Consider the following 20,158-nt stretch of genomic DNA (forward strand, 5'->3'; position numbering starts at 1 on the left):
GAGTATTTGAAGCCTCCATGGTCACTCTATGTCTTTGGAGCTTTGTGGTATGTGTTGGTGCTCTAAACTCAAAGCTGTGCATGTATTAAAAGTGAGCTCTCGTTTTACTACTTCAGATGGTCCAGTAGCCTCTAGCTTACAAGGAATACATTTGTCACGGAGCACTGTGGCTTTTCTGGCTGTTAGTTGATTTGATTGAATGCACTAGACAACATAAACTCTCACTGTAGAATGGACCATTGTTGCGTGTATTGTATAGCTAACAGGCCGACCTAAAATTCACTGAACATCTTGACATTTCTCATCAAGATCCTGTCAAATAAAGAGGCAGGTGAATGATAGACACAGTGTATCTGAGGGTTCAGTTTAGGATTCCTGTTGCTTTGACTGAACCACTAAGGAAAAAACAGTTCTGCTGCATCTTGAATATTGCATTTTTTTTCTGGAGTATCTGTAGCAAAGGCAAGTGCTTTGACTGGTATTTTCTGAAAATTTGGTACAAAATACAGAGGACTGAAAAGGTCAGCTTCCTCTGTTTTTCTTCTGCAAGATGTCTGAAGGCAAAAAATTGGTGCTTCTGAAATTTGTTCTGCTCTGTTATAATGATATGCATTACTGCTTTTGTCAAGCTTTGGCATTTTTCCAGAGCTGCTAGCTGAGCTAGGTTGGAACAAGCCCACCAATAGGCTTTTCTAATTGATGACATCATTTTAGAAGCTTTAAGATTCAGAGTAGCTTGCAGTTGTGGTTGGCGTGCTGAAAAAATGGCTTTGGCTGAGGTCAGCTCTTGCCAATGTATGTAAATAACTAATGGAAGGGAATGAAAAGATTGAGGCAGACTCTTCCCAATGGTATCCAGTGACAGGACAAGAGGTAGTGGGCAAAAGTTGAAATACATGAAATTCCACTTTAAGGTTAAGAAAACAGATTTTTTAATGTGAGGGTAGTCAGGTGCTGGAACAGGTTGCCCAGAAAGGTTGTGGGGTCTCCATCTTTGGAGATACTTAAAACCAGACTGGACACAGACCTGAGAAACCTGTAGTTGACCCTGTTTTGAGCAAGGGGGACTAGATGAGTCTTGGAGACTTTTTCCAAGATCAACCATTCAGGGATGCTTAGAACTCTTCCCTGTTACTTGATTCCTTAAAACCTATAAGGTAGAACATAAGGCAAGTGATACCAATATATTTCACTGCAATGTGAGAAATAAAAAGGGAGCTTTCAAGCAGGTGAGAACCAAATAAATACGATGTACCTAACACATCATATAGGTGTAGAGGAACTTATAACATTAATGTTAGTTTTTCTGGGTACCTTTCATGACTATAGCTTGCAATTTTTGTCTTTGACTTTTGTGTTTAAGCAGACAGTAAAATACAAAACCATGGATATAATTTATATTTTATATTTTCATTACCCTCTCCTTTTATTTGTGTCTGTATGGAAAGCTCTTAAATCTATGGAGAGATTTACAGAAAGTCGACAGGTGGTAGTTATAAAAGCTGGTGTGTTGGAGGAGTTCTACATGTCACAATCAAAGCACTGTATGGGGTTTATATTATTAAAATGAATAAAGAAAAGAATCATGCATTATTTCATTTTGTAATATTAATGAAAATATTTGGATTTGTTTATTTAAAAGAAAATATTTATATGGATTCTGGAAGAGGGAAAATTAGTTAAAATTAAGAATTTTTGCATCAACCTAAATCTTCTGTTTCTCTCATTACATGTGCTAGTGCATGCTTCCGTGCTAGTGTATTCTTCCTCTTTTTGAAGATGTTCTAAATTATTTAACTGTTTAATAGAAGCTTTTATTATTTAAAATTAAAATACCATTTCAACAGCCTGTCAGATTATTTTCAACATAATTATTTTCAACAAAAAATAACATTTTGGGTTTTTTTCCCCAAAAGTTTTTCTCAAAACTGATTGTAAAGTATAGAACAGAAAGAGTGGGATATGACTATTCTTGATGTTTCTGATGGGTTATCTTCTCATTGCTATTCATAAAAGTTACAAACACAAGTATGCAATTAGGTTATGAAAGGATAAGATGCAGTTTGCTTAATTGTGTAGTACAAGTCAAGTGTTTTCATAGTTAATCTGAAAAAATATATATACTATTTAGGGATTGAATTTTTCTAATTTTTTAATTTTTTCATAAATGCTAAAATTCTTTTAAGAAAGGCCTTGTAAAAGCTTTAGCTTCAGAATTTAAAACTCTGTGTGAATAAAGATAGTAATTTTGTTTGTTCTTAAGAGAAAATGTAAAAGACATTTTCCAGTTTATTTTCTTCCTGGAGCTTAGCACATTTCCTGCATTGTTTCTGTAATTTTGTGAATTTAACGATGATCACATTGTTTCAGATAAAATAACTTATATTTATATGTATAAGTCTTTTAGATTTATATTTATTTAGCTTTATGTTATAGACTAAACATACATCTTTTAGACTTACACAGTTTTCTAAAAAAATTTGAATGTATTCCTAGTGAATACAGCAGAGAAATTTACAGGCAATAGCAAACTTTCATGCTTAAAGAGATTTTTATTAATATGCTTGATGAATATGATAGTTTTTATATATATAGCTTGAATTTTTAGATTGCTTTTATAAAAGTTGGTGTTATTTAAACACCAAATATTGGCAAATAAGTTCAAAAAAGTTTATATAATTTGTAAACAATTTAGGAGTAAACACAAAGTTGCATACAGAACATCTGCCATATTTGCAATTTTTTTAGAAGCTATGTGAAAACTTTAGTTGTATTTTGCTAGCACTATTAGAACTTTTTATCTGAGTTTACAAGTTGGTAAAAGAACAGAAAGAAATTGAACAATGACTACCTTACCTTTAGGTGTTCTCATAAAAGAATTTATTAACTTTTTTTTTTTTGCTTGAGGATCCTAGGAATCATCTTGATCTTTCTAATGTAGCGAATGAAATGGTCATTTTGAAAAGGACAGTTTGTTTGGGTTTTTGCCTTTTGATCAGATAATTTATAAGAATATCAGCTATAGTAACTTCATTGATAATCCACAATTAAAAAACTCTGCTCTGTATTCTATGCTTTTAATACTCATAACACCTCCTTACCTTGTTTAAATAACAGTTCTCATTAAGACAAAATATTGTCTTGACTCTAAAAACTGGGTCTCCAGATAGACACTTCATTGTATTGTTTCACATTTAATGAAGGCACCAGCAACTTCTTAATAATACGCATAAGAGTACAACAAAACGATGTTATTAATTGTCTCCTTTGCATTAATATTGACCGTTGCATCTCAGCTGGCAGGCTGCATGAAGCCAGGGTAGGACTGGCTAGTTGTGTAGTGTAGATAATTGCTGTGGTTCAGTGATCTCCACTTGACAAAATGTTCCCTGTGGCCATACAGAATAGTTTTGATAACTCAAAGAGAGTTAGGAAATTCATTAGGGAAAAAAAGGGAATGGAACATGTTTTGTATTTGTGTTTATATTTGAACTGCACGTCAGTTACACCCGTAACAGTTGTACTAGTTAAGAATTTAACCCCGTTCTCCTAATATGAAGTGGAAGGCTCTCCATTTAATGAGCTTTCCAAGCTACAATAGGAGCATAGACAAGGTACTACATACCACTTTGTAGTAATTCATTGGTAGTAATTTATTCAGAACTTCGTAAATGAAGTCAAGAAAAAAATGAGCAGCTGTGAAACAATTGACATCCAAAATACTTGTTCGTGGGACAGAATGTTCTACTATGTCCAGTGTCGGTGATTTGGAGACAGTTAATTTGTAATAGAGGCTTATACTTTTATAGAGTAACTACTTAGAGGAAAAGTGAACAAAGCGCTGAGTGGTGGGTGTGCTGTTACTCAGTGGGTATTGCCTCCAGATAGCAAATTGATGCTACCATGTGTAGCAAAAGCAGATATCTTTGTTGTGCTTAAACACAGATGAGCAAAACATTTTTATTTGTAACCATATTTCCAAAAATGTGTTCTGGGTGCTGTAACTGATAAGAGTCCTGAAATGTGATTTTTCTCACTTTAAGAATGCCTGAATGCCTTTTGATAGTTACAACTATTTTTCTTCCCACTAAAAACGTACAGTAAGCTGATTTTTGAATCCTTATTGCTGAAATACTCAGGACTTCCAAATGATAAAGCTTCCTAGTAATAGCCATTTCATTTCACGTGACATGGAAATTATACCCCACAAATCAATTTTAAAGAAAACACTGTGTTTTGATGAGGCCAAGTTTGTCTTTTGTGTGTCAAGCAATACCTGTGCCTTTTAGAATAGAACTATCTAATTGATTCTCCATTGAACGACCTATTTGTTACTTAAGAACAATACCTCTAATCAAATTACAACTATCAATCAAGCTATATTTGAATGATTTAATGCCCGAAATCAATATCAATCAAAACAGGTAAGAGCTGGCATAGTTAATCTTTCGTGTTGTCTGCTATCCTGCAAAATAGTTGCAAATATATGTTGAATTTAATTCTGTCTTCGGTGAAAGTAATGTGCAACTTTTAAAGCACAAAGAACCTTCCTTTACTGCAGCTAATGAGGAAATTTTCTCTGCAAACTTTGAAATCATTAACAAATTGTTAACTTTGAATTTTTAGAACCTTATCATCATATTTATGTTGTAAATAAAAACAGATGTTTATCTAATTCATTAATATGTATTCTTTACAATCAGATGTAACGTAGATTTTGGTCCAGGTTTCTCTTCTGTGTTGTCAATAACAGGTCTTCACAAGAGTATGCAAAAAAGGAAGAACATAATGAAAAGAGGATTCTTGTATCATTTATTATGCCTTTGATCTCATACCTTCTTTCTTAAAAGTGTACTGAACACATATCATCCTGGTGCATTTCATCCCAAACACTGAAGTACCTACTTAGTAGTTTCACACATATGAAAAGATGTAATTCTAATCCTAAAGCTTAAAGAAATTTATATTCCACATTTGATAATTTGTGGTGGTGTTTCAGCTTGAAGATCCACAGATGATTCTGTCAGCATTAACTAAACCGGGTGGTTTTCCAAGTGGATACATCCTGTGACTTAGAATAAATCATTTTGCTTTTGCTCAAATAAATTGTGTGAGAAGAACCCGAATATATAACTTCTATTCATAGTGCGATCTGATACAACTGGCAGAAAAAAGCTATGCACAGAAGAAGATTCTTGATTTTTATTTTTATTTAAATAGTTGGAACTGATTTGGCTAAGTTCTTGATTTTCATTCTTCCTTCACATTAACTCTTTTTTTTTGTTCAGATGCACGTGTACAGCAGGGTGGACAGGGCCGGACTGCAGTGAAGATATAAATGAATGTGATTCTGAACCATGCTTAAATGGAGCCACGTGTTATGAATCTGTTAAGCAGGGACAGTTTGTGTGCATTTGTCCTCCATTCTATACTGGGGACTTCTGCCATCAGCGCTTCAGTCCCTGTGAGCTGCCATACAATCCATGCATAAACAATTCAACGTGCTTGGCACAAGTCGACGGAAATCCAATGTGCATTTGCAAAACTGGTAAGAACTAGTATAGTTAAGCTTTTCTGTTGTCTGTTGTGCTGCAGAAAGTAATGTAATGCTGTCTGCAGTGAAAGTAACAATGTATACCTTTCAAAGCACATAAAATCTTCATGAATTACAGCAGGTCTATCAGTTATGTTAAAAGACTGGTAAGATAGCTGTCAGTTTACCTACTATAAATTTCTTATATTATAGTACTTATTAAATGTATAAATGTTTAGATTCCAGCACTCAGAATTACTATTTCTGAGTCAATTGTTACAACAAGGTGGAGAGAGACATGCACCTGGCCAGCAGAGCTGACAGACTAAATTGACAAAACAGACAGGCAGAAATAGACAAAATATATGCAAATTGTTAAAAGTGCAAAAATTGGAGCAAGTTGGAAATGGTTCCTCTTCCTGCTGAGCGGTCAGGAAGGCCTGGCACATCAGGGGAGTAATCTTCCCCTGCCTAATGGTTAGAGTGGATTGCTCTCCATACGCACAAGCAGCAAAAGCACAACAGGTACTGACAGCTTTCCTGGGCCATGGCTTAAAAGACACAATCTCTCCCTCGATGTACAAGAACTGCTAAGGTGGAACAGAGCAACAGTTTAACTGTGCAGAACATCACTATGCAATTCTGCATAGGAATTGAAGAATACATTAACTAATGAAAACTGCAGCGAAGATTTAAGTAGGGAGAGTACAACTACTGAATTTGGAATTTAGGCAGGATTAAGTCATCACTTTTATACCAATAAGTGGCAGGGATGTAGGGGTGTCCTAGGGACCAAGGATAGCAAATACGTTAATTGCAGTGTTACACCACAATAGAATTACTCATTGTTTAGTGAGCTGCAAAGATATAGAGATAATATGTAGAAGTCAGCAGTATTTATAGCTTGGGTTTTTTGCTGTTAAGGTAAAGATTACCACAAGTTTCTGAGTTTAAAAAAAAGTCGCCGGGGAGGTATGCAAGTTGCTTATTGAAGCAGCTTTTAATACAATGTATTGATTTTGAAACATTTGTCAGAAATGATCTGTAGAGAGACATGTAGTTCAAGTCTTTTCTTAACGTTCCTTAGGAAAGTCTTCTTTTCTAAATATTTTTGTTTTGTAACACAAGCAGGTTAAACAGTTTAAAAAAATGTGATGTATACAATTATATGCTGGTATATTCATGGTTGCAAGAATGTTACCAGGTAAGCCGTTATTGAAGAAGTTTAGGAATCACTGCAATAGAACAAGTTTTCCAAGAAGTGTACAGAAAATATATACTTTGCCACTAATTGATACGCAAGGGTTTGATCAAGGCAGTTGGGAGGAGATGGTTTTTTGAGCTATTATGCATATACTCAGCATTGTTTCCTGCCATTAGTTTCTCCTGAAATGCTGTATACTAAATGAAATGAAACAAAGGAGGAACAGACAACTTAGGGCAAATTGTAGAATGTTTTATTGCTTAATTTATCAACATGTTTTTCAGTTCTTAAAGAATTCCATTCTTGTAATTAATAATAGAAATAAAATTTTTGGTGCAACAAGAGAAAGTTAGAAAACATGAGTAAAGCTACAGAATATAAATAATGTTGAAATTTTTGTAGCTGAGCCTGGGCAACCATTCATAAATTCCCCAGAAGGTCTATGCGCAAAAGATCCAAAGAGCAACTCAGCTGCATGCTTAAGTGAACTAGAGGGTAAATAAACTAGAGGATGAGCATTAGACCATTCTGTTCTAGATAATGACAAGCACAAAAGTGTTAAGTTTTGTAAAGGCAACCCAAAGTGAATACAGGACAGTTTGGTAAAAATAGTGCAGCTTTCTGAGAACAATGGTATTCCAAGAAAGAACAAATTACCGAAAACGATACAAACTACGAGAAGGCGTGCAACTACAGAGTGCAAGATCAGCTCTCTGGCTATGACTGTTGAACAACAGCAAGCATACTTAATGATGAAATTGGGGACCAAAGGTAACAGTTATCATGGAGAAATATGAAACCTGGGGAAATACAAGCACATAAATATTACAGAAAATTAATAAGACAAAAAATAAATTTGCCAACATAAACCATAGGCCAGTAGTAGCTAAAGCAAGGCAAGATTTGTAGAAACAGCAGATGTAGTTGTTGCGGACATAAAGACAGGAAGAGAAGGACAAGGTTGTTGAATTTAGAGGGTGTTTAGAATTACTGCTTCTTATAATAGAAGGTAGAAATTAATCTCATTCTTTAAAATTAGATGTAGATCTTTCTTCATTAGTCCAAGTAGTATCCTCAGCTCAGGATGTTTATGCAGTCTCCTTATTACAATACAAGCAATATTCTGCTTACCTTTAGTTTGTGATGGGAAAATTCTCAAGAAATATATATGTAAATACATTATATATTGCATATATATATACACACATAGAGGGAAAGAGAGAGTGTTAATACCAAAGCCTTACCTACCCTGTTCGAAAATAGGTTATTTGGTGAGCGTTTGTGTAGTTCAATAGCATTTTAATGAGTTAGGAAACTCAGAAGGGAAATAAATCAATGAAATAATGTATTTATTATTGAAGCAAGTACACCAGAAAGTCTTTATTAATTTGACCAGATGTAGATCCCCTCAGTATTACATTGAGGAGGTATATGTAAAGGTATACACAGTATACATTGAGGAGGTCCCCCTGTGCTCCATTTACAGTCAATGATGAGAAAGAGACAGTTTTCTGAGGTAATTCATTTCACCCGAGAGCAGACATACAAAGTCAAGTGGCTAATGCTGTAGAAATATTTATGTCGCTCTGCTGACTATATAGGCAGCTTAGGACAGTTTGTTCAGATGGTAGTTGGGCTGAATTCTTTACCAGTTGTCTGTTGACTGGATTATTATTTCTGTAGAGATTTTTTTTTTTTTATCTGTATAGTTCTGGGAAGCACACAGTTCTAGAGAGTAGTAAAAGAGAAGAATGGAGAGCAGCAGTTTGTGTCATTATAGCTTTGTCTTCTTATTTGTGCTCATTGTATCTTTGAATATACAAAGCCAGAAGCTGGGAGGCTGAAAAACTGGTTTATGCAAGAGGAATTGCAAGGGTCGTAAGGTTATAACGACCAGTTTTAGGATGTAGGGAAATTACGTGTCTTGTTCCAGGGAAAGGTGTCAATGAGGTCTTAAGGAGAGTACCGTGCCATCTCTAAGGAGAACCAATAGTTACACTTGGAATTAGCCATCCTATTTTTTCTTTATCCTCCAAGTACCCTTTCCAAAAGCAAGACTTTATGGTCCCTTTCTCGATGCTTCAAGGTAATTTCTGAAGTCGTTGTTTTAAACAGCTCTTTCCAGGACTTTCTCACCCCTTTTATCAGACTACTGTCAATAACTCTTTCCCGTGACACCTTCTTTTTTAATACCCTTTGTCCTAGCATGCTAATAATTATTTTTTATTTAGTCTATATCATCTTACAAGCAGAAGTTTGAACTGAGACAAAATATTTCTCAGCCCATGTCTCAAAGAAGACTAAGTCAAAGTTATTATAATGCACAAAATTTATAATATCAAGCAGAAATAATAAGTAGATGCTAAAGAACAGAAGTTGTATGAATTGGAGATTGCCATTGTCAGATTTTTGAGCCCTACAGTGCCAGGTTTTTTTTTTGGGCACATGCACACATAATTCACAAAGGCAGATAGCCTTTTTACCATGTCTAACATTTCACACACCTTTGACTTTGATACGTGTATCTACCTATGTTATACTGATTAACCTAAATACCTATGCAAATCATCATGGGGCTATTGTGATATCTCTGCTGCTTGCAAACATTGGTTCATAAATCGTTCACAGTAAGGAGACAAATGAAATCCATCATACTCTGCTGATGAGTAAAACAGTAGAGAGCTTATGGGGAAAGAATCCTGTTAGTCCTCTGTGTTGCCTGCAGAGTTAAGTAATATTTCTCTGCAATGGAATAAGGAGACAAAAATGACCGTAACTGTAACAGCAGATGTGTAGCTTCTACTCTCTGCATATTCCTGTGAACACTTCGTAGCTCACAGAATTCCCATAGAGTTGAGACATGCAGTAGCCATTTCCCATATTTCAGAGGAACAGAATGAACGATAAGATCTGTCCCATCTTAAGTAACAGCATTTAATGCTTCATCCATTGACAGCAAAACTATCACAGGATGTTGGAATTTTTGTATACTAAAATGAATATATCATTCTGCCTGCACATAATTTCCAAGCAAATTTGAGTCACGCCCACTAGTGTTAATGTGGAATATGAGAAAACTAGGGTTTGAGATTAGATGAGTTGCTTTTGCGACACTCTCCATAGAACACAGGTATTTTTAGACCTCATATTGTTAAAGCCACTTTTGTGCTACCTGAACTGTTGAAAATATATAGAAATAAAAGTAAATTGTCTAACACAAAGAATTGCAATGATTTTCAATTTGTTTTTCATCTCCCTTACTTTCTGAAAGTCTTTAAATTGCTATATGTTACTATGAATATGGTTAACATTTTTGAGATGAATTACACTTCCTCAAAAAACCCTAACACGTTTTCCCTAAAATGACAAATAAATGTTTCAAATGAAGTAGCATCCCTATAATTTTTTTAAAAAATGTAGATAAGCAGTAATATCAATGAGATTATGTTTACGTCTTCGTTTTCTCTAATGTGGCAGGAAAAATACTGTAAAATATGTTTGACAAATAAAAAAAGCCACTAGTTTCTTGAATTCAATATTGGAAATTTTGAGCAGGTATCTAATGGAATTCTGTATTTGCAAGGGACAATGTGTGCCACTTGCTCTTCCCCATTGTTTAGATGCATTTTTTCATTTAGAAGTTCAGAATTGTTTGAATTGAGTTCAGAAAAAATTTGGGTTTTACGCATAAAAAGCACTAAGGTCAAAAACTGCATTTTTAATGTATCAATTGTGTTTGACATGTGGAGAAGCTACCTTGTAAAGTATATGGCTGGAGAGTTACGTCAAATCATTTACATGTGCTATTGATTTACAGTTTGGATCTTAAGTTTGACTGATTTGCAGTAGCAAAGGCAGCAAGTAGTTGCATTTAAATGTGCATATTACTTTCCTACACATAGTACTAAATATTGTTAGAGTAACAATACATTGCAGCACCATGCATATTTTCAGGCTTTCCAGTAACGTACCACTTTACAAAACAGTTTGCTCAAAATTATTGTGTTTTATAGTTGAAACAAATTAATTGTATTCACAGTATAAACAGCAAATTGTTTTGTTGGCTGCATTAAGTGAATGCTTTTTTGCATACTGCAAATTTCTTTGCAACTGAAAAATGTTTGTTTCAGAAGTATATCCAATGTGTTAAAGATTTTAAGTCGCTTATCCCCCGTTGTCTTTTTTCTTTTCTCTTGCAACACATGAAATAATTTGCAAACATGTTTACATTCCGGTAAAAATTGCATCCATACATTAATTTTAGTTTAAGTATCACAAAAGATCACAGCAATGTGTGGCAGCAGTTGTAGCTTATACAAAATAACTTAATTTATTACATTACCCTTTAAGTTGTGCTTGGCTATCATGTAAAATGCAAGAATGAGGGGAGCCCATGCATGTCAGACCCATGAGGTATCTCATAGCTTCAACAAGCAGTATGTAAATCAACTACCAAGGTAATTCTTTCCTTAAACCGGTTCCCCTTAGGTATGAGCATTTTAATTATTCTTTCGGATCTGAAAATAGTATGATTGATGTCTGTCCAAGCGTATTCATGAAATAAATATTTTACAACTATTGTAATCCTAACATTGCAGTATACGTTTCGAGGTTTGACCTCTCCTGTTTGTACGAGTGATGTGCACAGTGTTACACTTCATTTTCCTAATTTACTCTGGGAACATATATCATGAGTGAATTAAAATTGGCTTATTAGCATATGCTTTTATTGAAACATCCTTTGTACAAGCATCATAAATTATAAATATATTACAGCCCAGACATGCTGTATATTAGCAGTATTATTTAACTTTATTTAATTCATTATTTCGTAACATAATTTCATAACGCTTCTAATATTTTTCAGGTCCTTTTAAGCAGATTAGAGTGTTTCTGATTAACCATTTTAGCTGAAACCAGGAGTTTTTGTTGAAATCTGTAAAAATTACTAGAAACCTTAAAAATTCCTTAGAAAAAGTTGCTGCATGAGTTCGAAAGTTTTCATTGTGGATCAAAAAGTCATCTAAATAGTTCTATGTAATTTTGAACAGTCCATGTCATTAAGAAAAAAATGATTGACTTTTTTAATAAAAAAAGGACTAAGCTAATTTATGTCAGTTAAAAAAGACAGTATTCAATAGTAAATTGAAGAGTAAATTGAGCACATAGATTGCTCATTTCATAATGTATGTATATTTCATATATTTCATAATGTATATTTCCAGTAAAATTTTGTGATGAAAATGGTATTTTTCTCCATTTGTAGGAATAATAGATAAAGTAGCATGCCTGCTGTGTGTTTATTTATTTTATGTCTTTTCAAGGTAGCTATATTTTGCTGTGGGCTAGAAAGATGTGTACTGCTGCAATCAAAAATGTGTCTAAATGGTGCTTTATGCATTCATTTCAGTACTATTTACTTCAAAAAGACTATAAAACATCCATAACCAAGTGGGGACGACAGGCAGAAGCAGAATGATGAATGCCCTCCATTTTCCTTTTTCTGTATTTTAATCTGACAACTGTGGTACTTCTTTAAAAAAAGATGCTTGCTCAAATATTATATAGTATCACAAAAGAATAAGAAGCTATTCTATATAAGTTTTGTTAGTATGTTTTTAAGTTTTACTTTATGTTAGCTTCACACCCTTCTCTGATTATCTTATAAAACTAAAAACTGTCTATATATCTTTGAATTATTTATAATACCATACAGGTTTACTTTTTTTTCAGTGTACTACTTTTCAGTGAAGTCCCATTTCCCCTGTGCATTGACATAGCCTTCTACTCTGTAACAAAACTTATTTTCAGAAATGTCAAACATTACAAATAAATGAGAAGCCACAGACGAGGCAGTTGATTACAAATGGTCCTGTGGTCCTGGTCTCTCACATTCTGTATGCTCTCCAATTTCTTAATCAAACCAGACTTAGAGAAACATGTGATCATCTTTTCTGCTCGTGTTCAGTGGCAGTGGGGTGGCATCTGTCAAAACAACAGCTCCTGATTATTTTGTGGGGGTGTATGTGCGTGCGTCAGTGACTGCTGACTCCTTGATGTAATCAAGTCTAGCACTAAACATTCAACTAGCATGCCACAGCCCTAGTTATAGTCCTTTTGCCTTTCTTTTTTCCTTAATCAAACTTCAGGCTCAAGTTGCAGTATTAAGATGCAGATTACATGCGTTACAGATAAGAAAAGTATTTGGATCCCGCACTGGTTCTGGCCCATTTACAAATAATACTCTAAACCATTCAGAATATAACAGTTGCCTGTGCTGAGGAAGCTACTTCAAAGCGATACACTGGGACAGAGAATTTTTGTGCCCTATAATGGCAATTCTTTTGCAAAGTTTTTGTGAAACATCATGCAAATAGGAAATAAATGAGGGTAGCACTTCAGACTCAACATGGTTCTGAAAAAAAAAGTAGTTCAGGTGACTATAATGGAAGGGTTACTTTGAGATACATTACAGGCTTTATTTTCCAGCTTTGTGTAGCAGACACTGCTGTGAAACCTTCAGCAAATATTCAGGACTCATTTCTGTCAAGTCTAGCCAGGAAAGTTGTTGAACAGAAAAAATCGTGGTAAGAAGAAAATACCAACTGCTTTGATGTGGGCTGATGCTTAGATCATACACTGGAGTGCCAGCAGAGATTTATCTCTACAGTTTTCCTTACAACTCTGACCAAGCCACTTAATTTTTCCAATAATGATTTTCTCTAGCTAAAACTGAGCTATGCTTTTCTAACTGTGATCTTTCATGATTTCCCCACTTTCATGAAGTACTTTGAAAACCACAAATAAATAATATAGCAATAAAAGTCATTACTATCCTTATTTCGGTGTCTAAAAAAGTACCGATAACAATTTTTACTTGTTTTAATAGAGAATCCAGTACAGTCTTCATCATATTTATAATAATATACACTGAACTTCAGTGGATGTTTTTATACTTGTTTTAATTTAATTTTGATATTTAAATGGTGTTCAAAAGCACTTTAGTGAATGCCATTAATGCACTTCAGTCACTCTGCTGTCAGGGGTGGTGTGTATTGTAGTCAGTACAGTGCAAACACTTTGTTCATTGGAATGGGTTCATTACTACATCAACTGAAACCTATATATTGAATTTGTGCAAAAGTCAACTAAGTAGCTGTGGTTTATCCACCATATATCACTTTAACGCAACTTTATATTTAGTAGAACACTTACTTATGTGAATGTTGTAAGGTGTAGTATGCTGCCTAAGAGCAGAAGTAGTATTCTTATATCACTGCAAAATCTCTTCTTTCTCTTTAGCACATATTCTGGGACGTTTACACAGGTAAATGTAATGTATTATGCAAGTAATGTACTCTGCAGATAAGATCTTGATACCATTTGTTCTTCACTTAAATATTAAAAACAGTTAAATGTTTTTTCTCATCTGCTGACTGCTTTGAATAACAGTGGTCTCTCTAACATCAATTATGCTCTGTAATATATTAATTATTGAATTAGCTTTTAGTTTCTGATACTGTCCCGTACTCCCCAAGAAAGCCATTTTAGTCCTTTAAAATGGGTTACTTTTGCCCAGTACATTTAGCAAGGTGCTCCATCCAAATCTCTGGTTCATGAAAGTCTGCCAAGACTTCTTATACTCTCTGGAAGTGAACTTACCGAAGCTAAGGAACAAAAATAATTGGAGAAAGTTCTTCTAGGATTGCATCTACTTGCTGCCCCTGATCTCAGAGTCAAGGAGCAGGGAGGGCTGGCTGCTCCAGAAGTGAAGGTAAGCCAGGAGCTTTATCAAGGCTGCCAGGGCAGCCAACTCGCTGTCGAGGGTCCTGTCTGACAGTATCGGAATGAGGCAAGCAGGGCAGGGCCAATGATGGTGTCCAGGATCAGCACAGCATGCCAGATCACCAGTCAAGTCTACAGGGAATGGGGCAGGTCCAAGGTCAAGCCAGAGAGCTAGTCTGCAGGCCGGAGTCAGCATCCAGATAAACAGGTGCATGGCTAGGCATGCATGTGGCTGCAGTGCAGGTCAGTGAGATCCTAAGGGCAAAGGGCCTCAGCCTAGATGCTCCCAAGAGAAGGAGTAGTCACCACCGATGCTTCTCTCAGCTCTTTCTTGAACAGCTTCGGGGGCAGCAGAGGTTTCTCAGGTCTCCCTCTTGCATTGTCCTGAGTTGGTCCTGAGCTCAGACAGCCTCCAAGAGGATCTGTGACCCTTACATTCATATTATGTAGTAGAATTCACTCATTCACAGTTAATATAATCTGTGTTTCAGGATTTGAAGGTACTTACTGTGAAGTTAACAGTGATGAGTGCATCTCCCATCCGTGCCAGAATGAAGGTCTCTGTGTGGATGGGGTTAACCATTACAGGTGAGGAAGATTATTTGAATAACAGATATTCAGTGTGATACATGGATGTTTTTCATCTAGCTATTCTTTTGGTATTTTGGCTGTATTGTGTTTTCTGTTCTTCACTGATGTAATACGTCTTTTTTTGTGATGCATTTGACACATTACACTGTTACATTACACTCACAATCTTTTTGTGGGCAAAAAGACGTACATGGACACCATACGTGTGAACCCAAGAATCTATTATAGGGCTTTAAAATCTTAAAAATCTAATCAAAGTATAACAAACAGCTGTTATTAGTCCAGTTACAATAATACTAAATTGAAATTAATAGAAAACAGCTTCATGGACAATGTAGTTATATTCGTTAATAAGAAATCTTACAATTATCTAGCTCTTGTCTCGTCCCTCACAATGGCTGTCTGGGTTCTGTGATCAGTGATTTCTGTCTTCCTCAAGAAGAAGTGGCAGTGTTACTACAAGTCCACGGCGTCTGGAAGTCTTTGCCAGGAGAATTGTGATGTTTAATGTGGGGCTTTTCTCATCTTCAGTCTCAGGCCTGCTTGAAGCTATTTTCGTGTGTTTCCTTATCATGATTGACTTCCTTTGTACAGTTTACCAGCTTCCCCAGCCACCATGGACACAGGCGGCTATTGTTTGTAACCCTATGATTATCCCAGTGTGTTGCACCCTCACCATAGGTCCTTTTCCCAGAGCTAAAGCTAAAACATGAGAAGCAGCAGTCAGCTGGCTCCAGGGCAGGGATCAAAACAAGTGAAAATCGGCTCAGGCCAAGGCAAGTTCTGAGCCCTTGCACAGTGGGGTCAGCACAAAGCCTGTGGCCTTCAACAAATAAGGCAAAAATGGTCTGCAGTCACTGTACTTATGAGGCTTGTGTAAGTACTGCACTTTGCAATGATCACAAAAAAATCAAACATAATTTTGCAATGACCTAATTCGTACCTCTCAAAATCTGCTTTTTCCAGAATCTTTTTATATTAAAACTAAAAACTAAAAAAATTAAACATCCTTTTTGCTAGGTGCTCCTGTCAACATGGCTTTACTGGGACACTATGTGAAGTAGAGATTAATGAATGCTTATCAAGACCCTGCAAAAACAATGGAACTTGCACGGATCTCATAAACAGGTTAGTTACTACTAAATGAAGAGCAGTTCCCTGATTTCCTTATGCATAAAGTCTACTTGCTGCCGTGAGGTTTGGATGGAACCTTCAGCATATGACAAGAATTCTGTATTAAAATGAGGTAGGCAAATAAATGCCACTGACTCAGCTATTTGTTTGTTATGTGACTTTAGAGGAAAATAGAAGGGAAACTGTATTCAGCACAACTTGTTCTTTTCCTCCTTACCTTTTGTATTTTTTTACTTTTTATTTGAAATAAGAGTGAAATAGAGGAAAATTGATCTTCAGTTAGATTGCTACATCTCTCTTTTCAGCTTCCAATGATGACCTTTTCTAGTGTAAACATTTACAAGGAGTGTAAGCAAGAGAAAAATATGTATCTTGTGTTTGTTCCACAACACTCTACAGTTATTCAGGGACTCGTGTCAAAAGAACACTGGCCCTTAAGTCATTTCTTATGCCGTCAGCTAAAATTATTTTGCACGATTTTTCTCCTAATCTAAAAAAGAATAAATCACTCTGCTTGCTTCAGAAACATGGAAATGAGCAAAATCCATTAATTATTTTCATATGGATGATGATTAGGGACACCAGCTGGACATCAGGTTATACTTATGGCTTCAGAATATTGGAACAGATATATTGCTAACTTCTGTTGACTTATCTAATTTCCCCTTTTTTGAAGATTCATCTGTAGTTGTGCACCTGGATACTATGGGTCTCTGTGTGAGATGGATGTAAATGAGTGCGAAACTTTGCCTTGCTTGCATGGAGGAAGCTGCATCAACAGGCTTGGAGGCTATCAGTGTTTCTGTCCCCCTGGATTCACAGGTATGGTCCACTTTCTACCACAGTGGAGAAGGCTATTTCACAGGTTTTACACGCTTTTAATTTTATAGCAACGGCAGGGAAACTTTCCACTAGACCAGGTTGCTCAAGGCCCCATCCAGCCTGGCCTTGAACACTTCCAGAAATAGGGCATCCACAGCTTCTCTGGGCAACCTGTTCCAGTGTCTCACCACCCTCAGAGTAAAGAATTACTTCCTAATATCCAATCTAAATCTCCCCTCTTTCAGTTTAAACCTTTACCTCTCATCCTATTGCTACACTCCCTCATAAAGAGTCCCCCCCATCTATCATGTAGGCCCCCTTTAGGTACTGAAACATGTCATGGTTGTCCATGTCGTGGAAACTCAAGAAGAGCTCCCCGGAGCCTTCTCTTTTCCAGGCTGAAAAATGCCAACTCTCTCAGCCTGTCTTCCTAGGAGGGGTGCTCCAGCCCTCTGATCATCTTTGTGGCCTGCCTCTGGACTCGTTCCAACAGGTCCACGTCCTTCTTTTGTTGGGGGCTCCAGAGCTGGATGCAATACTTCAGGTACTCTCGTGAGAGCAGAGTAGAGGCATGGATTCACCTCCCCAACCTGCTGGCCACACTACTTTTGATGTAGCCCAGGATGCAGCGCAACCTGTATTTGTGCTTGGAATTGCCCCAACCCACATGCAGGACTTTGCATTTGGCCTTTGAACTTTGCATTTGGCCATATTGAAGTTCATGAGGTTTGCATGGGTCCACCTCTCAAGCTTGTCCAAGTCCCTCTGTATGGCATCCCTTCCCTACAGCATGTCAACTGTGCTACACAGCTTGGTGTTATCGGCAAACCTGCTGAGGGTGCACTCAATCCCACTGTCCATGTCACCAACAAAGATGTTGAAGAGCACCGGTCCCAGTACCAATCCCTGAGGAATGCCACTCATCACTGGTCTCCACTTGGACATCGATCTGTTGACTGCAGCTCTTTGAGTGCGGCCATCCAGCAAATTCGTCGTCCACCAAATGGTCCATCCATCAAATCCATGTCCGGGTATCATAGAATCATGTAGGTAGATGATGTCAGTGGCTCTTCACCACCATCATAGAAGGCCACCATATTTTTCAGGCATGACTTGCCCTTAGTGAAGCCATGTTGGCTGTCACCAATCACCTCCTTATTTTCCATATGCCTTAGCATAGCTTCCAGGAGGATCTCCTCCATGATCTTGCCAGGCACAATGGTGAGACAGCGGTCTGTAGTTCCCCAGGTCTTCCCTTTTTCCCTTTTTAAAAACGTTTTTTAAAAACGGGGGTTCTGTTTCCCCTTTTCCAGTCAGCAGGAGTTTCACCAGATTCCCATGACTTCTCAAATATAGAATCATAGAATCATCTAGGTTGGAAGGTACCTTTAAAATCATCAAGTCAAACGATTAACCTAACACTGACAAAGCCACCACTAAACCGTATCTCTAAGCACTATGTCTACCCGTCTTTTAAATACCCCCAGGAATGGTGATTCAAGCACTTCTGTGGGCAGCCTGTTCCATTGTTTGATAACCCTTTCAGTGAAGAGTTTTTTCCTAATATTCAATCTAAACCTCCCCTGGCACAACCTGAGGCTCTTCCCTCTCGTCCCATCGCTTGTTACATGGGAGAAGAGACCAACCCCCACCTCGCTACAACCTCCTTTCAGGTAGCTGTAAAGAGTGATAAGGTCTCCTCTCAGCCTCCTTTTCTCCTGACTAAACAACCCCAGTTGCCTCAGCTGCTCCTTATAAGGCTGGTGCTCTGGTTGCCTCACCAGCTTCACTGCCCTTTTCTTAACACACTCCAAAATCTCAGTGTCTGTCTTGTAGGGAGGAGCCCAAAACTGAAAACAGTATTTGAGGTGCATCCTCACCAGTACTGTGTACAGGGGGATGATCACTTCTTCTCAGAAGAGAGTCACCTACCACTGTCACCTGTTGCCTTTTTTCAGTTGCACTGGTTGTTATACGAGTGACGAGTGGTGTTCCCAGGGGTCAGTACTGGGTCCAGTCCTCTTCAATATATTCATCAATGACCTGGATGAGGGGATAAGAGTGCACCCTCAGCAAGTTTGCCGATGACGCAAAGCTGGTGGGGGGGCTGACACATTGGAAGGCTGTGCCGCCATCCAGAGAGACCTAGACAGGCTGGAGAGTTGGGCAAAGAGGAACCTTATGAAATTCAACAAGGGCAAGTGTAGGGTGCTGCACCTGGGGAGGAATAACCCCATGCACCAGTACAGGTTGGGGGCTGACCTGCTGGAGAGCAGCTCAGTGGAAAAAGACCTGGGAGTCCTGGTGGACAACAGGATGACCATGAGCCAGCAATGTGCCCTTGTGGCCAAAAAGGCCAGTGGCATCCTGGGGTGCATCAAGAAGAGTGTGGCCAGCAGGTCAAGGGAGGTCATCCTCCCCCTCTACTCTGCCCTGGTGAGGCCGCACCTGGAGTACTGTGTCCAGTTCTGGGCTCCCCGGTTCAAGAAGGACAGGCAACTGCTGGAGAGGGTGCAGCAGAGAGCTACCAAGATGATTAGGGGACTGGAACACCTCTCTTGTGAAGAAAGCCTGAGGGATTTGGGTCTCTTCAGTCTGGAAAAAAGACGGCTGAGGGGGGACCTTATCGACACTTATAAATACTTAAAGGGTGGGTGTCAGGAGGATGGGGCCAGGCTCTTTTCAGTGGTGCCCGGGGACAGGACAAGAGGTAATGGGCACAAACTTGAGCATAGGAAGTTCCACCTAAACACGAGGAGGAACTTCTTTCCTTTGAGGGTGGCAGAGCCCTGGAACAGGCTGCCCAGAGAGGTGGTGGAGTCTCCAACTCTGGAGACATTCCAAACCCGCCTGGACGCGTTCCTGCGTAACCTGCTCTAGGTGACCCTGCTCTGGCAGGGGGGTTGGACTAGATGATCTCTGAAGTTCCCTTCCAACCCCTACTATTCTGTGATTCTGTGTGATTCTGTGACTATTTTTCTCTATACGATTCCAACATCCCTTGATTTCACATGTTACTATAAATACAGGAAATTTGGTCATAATCTAAGGAAATCAAAGGCTATGTCACATTCAATTTTGGCTTGGTA

General features: G+C 37.6%; 1 protein-coding gene across 1 annotated transcript in view; it reads left to right on the top strand.

Moving 5' to 3' along the window:
• EYS (eyes shut homolog) overlaps positions 1–20,158 on the top strand; it is an 884,174-nt gene that overhangs the window by 360,909 nt on the left and 503,107 nt on the right. Inside the window, exons 23-26 of the mRNA XM_063330257.1 lie at positions 5,289–5,548; positions 15,014–15,110; positions 16,134–16,241; positions 16,924–17,069. Coding sequence (XP_063186327.1) covers positions 5,289–5,548; positions 15,014–15,110; positions 16,134–16,241; positions 16,924–17,069 — 611 coding nt within the window. The remainder of the gene's footprint in view (positions 1–5,288; positions 5,549–15,013; positions 15,111–16,133; positions 16,242–16,923; positions 17,070–20,158) is intronic.

This window comes from Chroicocephalus ridibundus, chromosome 3, assembly GCF_963924245.1.
Source record: "Chroicocephalus ridibundus chromosome 3, bChrRid1.1, whole genome shotgun sequence".
Taxonomy (NCBI): domain Eukaryota; kingdom Metazoa; phylum Chordata; class Aves; order Charadriiformes; family Laridae; genus Chroicocephalus; species Chroicocephalus ridibundus.